This window comes from Neopelma chrysocephalum, unplaced genomic scaffold (assembly GCF_003984885.1).
Source record: "Neopelma chrysocephalum unplaced genomic scaffold, ASM398488v2 Primary Assembly neopelma1_94293, whole genome shotgun sequence".
Taxonomy (NCBI): domain Eukaryota; kingdom Metazoa; phylum Chordata; class Aves; order Passeriformes; family Pipridae; genus Neopelma; species Neopelma chrysocephalum.
In genome coordinates, this window is record NW_020923001.1 from 1 (window position 1) to 3,423 (window position 3,423).

Sequence of the window (3,423 nt, forward strand, 5' to 3'; positions counted from 1 at the left end):
GTCAGGATCCCGTGTTCCTCTTTCCCGGACACGTGGACATCGGGGGGGATCTGGAATGGGATAATGGTGAGATCCATTCATGGAATTCCCATGGAAATGGGATTGGAGTGAGATCCATCCACAGAATTCCCACTTGGGTGGGACAACAGTGGGATCCACGCATGGAATTCCCATGGGAGTTGGATGACTCAGATTCATCCATGGAATTCCCACGGGAATTCTCATGTTCCTCAGTTCCACCCTCCCAAATCCCACATTCCCAAATCCCTCATTCCCATGGGAATTCTGTCTCACTCACCTTTGCGCTCCAGCGCCTCCCGCCCGTATCCGACGTATATCCGGAGCTCTTCCCCACATCTCTGTTCCAGGTCGGGCTGAAGAGCCTCGTACCCTTCGGATTTCCAGCGCCTCTGGATGATCCGGGCAGCTCCATCGGCCGCCACGAAGGTCCCGGTCTCCGGGGAGAAGGAGATGAAATCCTGCCCATCGATGCCGTGCCGAGTGGTTCTGTGGACACTCCTGTCGGACAGGAGGTCACAGCCACAAACCCGCTGCCATGTGTGGAGACCTGGGGGGTGGGATCAGATCCATGGAGACCCCTGGAATTGTGTCCCAGCCCCATGGAGCCCCATTCCAGTCCTATGGAGCCCCAGAGTCCAATGGAGACCCACAGAGCGTCATCCCGGATCACACCTTGGATCCATATCCAAGCACCTTGGAGCACCTTGGATCCACATCCCAGCCCCACACATCTCCCCATTCCCTGGCTCCCCCCACTCACCCCCACTCCAGTTGTACCGGCCCCCCACTGTCTCCAGGTCGGTGGCAGCCACGAGCCGGATCCTCTCGCTGATCTGGGTCTGTTCATCCCAATATCCCGGCTCGACTCCGGCCGCCATCCACGGCGTCAACGGCTCCGCCCGGCCCCACTTGCTGTCGTAGCGCACAAAGGGGATCCCGTCCAAGTATCCAATCTCCACGTATTGAGGGATCCCCGGGATGGGCTCTGTCACCGCCACAGCCAGGTAACGCAGGGAGTGGAGAACTGGGGGGACACGGAGATTTGGAGGGTTTGGGGGCATCCAAGGGTCAAGGAAAGGGGGAACTGGGAGAGCTGGGAGAGCCAGGATGGGGGTTTGGGGATCCCAGGGCCAAGGGAAGGAGAGTGTAGGGACTGGGAGAGGTGGGATGGGGCATCCAGGGGTCCCTGTGCCCAGGAAAGGGGAGCCCAGGGGGCCCCATTGTTGAAGAAAATGGGGTTTAGGGTCTGGGAAAGGCAGGAAGGGGGGTCCAGGGTGTCTCAGGGTCAAGGAAAAGGGAGGTCTGGGGTCTGGGAGAGGTGGGATGGCCGGGAAAGGGGGTGCAGGGAGGTGTTGGTGCAGGATAAGGGGGTTCAATTGGTTCCTGGAGCCAGGGATGGGGGTTCAGGGGTGTCCCAATGCCCAGGAATGGATGTTCAGGGGAGTTCCCTTCCCAGGAATGGGGTTCAGGGGGGTTCCCAGTCCTGGGAATGGGGGTTCAGGGGGTCCCTGTGCTGGATAAGAGCATTTAGGGAAGTCCAGGTGCTGGGGGAGGGGGTGCAGGGGGGTCCCAGTGGAAGTTCAGGGGGGTCCCGGTGCCCAGGAATTGCGGTCGAGGGCGTTCCTGGTGCCTGGGACCCCCTGCAGGAAGCACAGGGAGTGGAGAACTGGGGGGGTCACAGAGATTGTAGGGTTTGGGGGGTCCAAGGGTCAAGGGAGCAGAACTGGGAGAGCTGGGAGAGCTGGGAAGGGTCCAAGGTTCAAGGAAAGGGGGGGTTGGGACTGGGAGAGGTGGGATAGGGGATCCAGGGGGTCCCTGTGCCCAAGAAAGGGGGGTCCAGTGGTCCCCGGTGTTGAAGAAAGTGGGGGCTGGGGTCTGGGAGGAGCAGGAGTGGGGGTCCCAGGGTCAAGGAAAAGGGAAGATCGGAGGGCTGGGAGAGGCGGGATTGGCAGGAAAAGGGGTACAGGGGTGTATTTGTTGAAGATAAGGGAGTTCAGAGGGGTCCTGGAGCTGGGGATGGGGGATCAGGGGGTCCTAGTGCAGGATAAGGGGGCTCAGAGGGCTCCCAGTGCCCAGAAATGGTGGTTCAGGGGGGTTTCCGTGCCCAGGAATGGAAATTGGGGGGTCCCGGTGCCAGATAAGGAGGTTTAAGGGGGTCCGGGTGTGGAGGGAGAGGGTGCAGGGGGGTCCCAGTACCCGGAAATAGGGGTTCAGGGGGGTCCCGGTACTCGGGAATGGGTGTTCAGGGGGGTCTCCTTCCGGGAATGGGGGCTCAGGGGGTTCCCGTGCTCAGCAATCGGGATTCAGGGGGTCCCGGTGCGGAGGGAGAGGGTGCAGGGGGGTCCCGGTGCCCGGAAATGGAGGTTCAGGGAAGTGCCGGTGCCCGGGAATAAAGGTTGAGGAGTTGCCCGTTGCAGGGGTCCCACTTACCCTCGGGCTGCCCCCCCGAGACCCCCAGGAGCGCCAGGAGCACCCCCAGCCCCAGCGCTGGAGCCATCGCGCTGCTCCGCTGGCCCCGCTGGGCGCAGTTCGGGAGCCGCGAAAGCGAAAGTGGCCGGGGGAGCGCGGGGGGCGGGCACGGGGGAATTGCCGGGAATGCCCCGGGATCCCCTTCGGGACCCCTCCTGGCACCGGCCCGGGTCCCCCCGCCACCCCCGGGCCCCCTGGACGGGCACGAGCGGCGGGACCCCCGGGCCGGGCCGAGCTGAACTCGCTTAAGCTGCGCTTCAACTCGGCCTTAAAGGCGCCGCTTTGGGGCCAAAGCGGGGGAAGCGCCGCGATCAGCGGCTGCCGCGGGGGCGGGGGGCGATCTCCCTGGGCCAGTGCCCGCCCTGGGCAGCCCCCACTGCCCCCGCAGGGCTCCCGGGGTCAAGGCAAAGGGGGGCTCCCAAAGCCCCTCCCAGGGGGGAGCGGGAGCTGGGGCAGGAGCTCCGTTGGGAGAGAAAAGGGGGTGACAGCGGGATGGGGGTCTCGGGGGGGCACACACGCTCCGGGGGGGACACACGACCCCCGGGGACCCCCCTCAGCTCCTCCCGCAGGCGGAGGCCGAGCCCCAGCCCAGGGAGACGAAGCCAAAGACGGAGCCCCGACCCCCGTCAGCATCTTGGGGGGGCGGCGTCCGGCGGCAGCTCTGGGGGGGGGGGGGGGGCAGGACCCGGGAAACGGTGGCGGCTGCTGGGAAGGGACCGGGACGGACTGGGATAGACTGGGACAGACTGGGATGGACTGAGATGGACTGGGATGGACTGGGACAGACTGGGATAGACTGGGACGGACTGGGATGGACTGGGACAGACTGGGACAGACTGCCGCCAGCCCGGGCCCATCGCCAGGGCTGTTTCCCGTGCACCGCGGGCGGTTCAGCACAGGGAGCTGGGATTCTGGGCCAAGCCGGGCGGGCAC

General features: G+C 64.9%; 1 protein-coding gene across 1 annotated transcript; it reads right to left on the reverse strand.

The window, feature by feature from the left end:
* Positions 1-6: 6 nt before the first annotated feature.
* Positions 7-2,690, reverse strand: LOC113980464 (class I histocompatibility antigen, F10 alpha chain-like; the record flags this gene model as incomplete). Its single annotated transcript, XM_027707676.1, has 4 exons — positions 2,452-2,690; positions 782-1,045; positions 299-568; positions 7-50 (listed from the first exon to the last, which is right to left on the reverse strand). Coding segments are annotated over exons 1-4 (645 nt in total), but the record flags the coding sequence as incomplete, so codon positions are not given.
* Between the last annotated feature and the right edge of the window lie 733 nt (positions 2,691-3,423).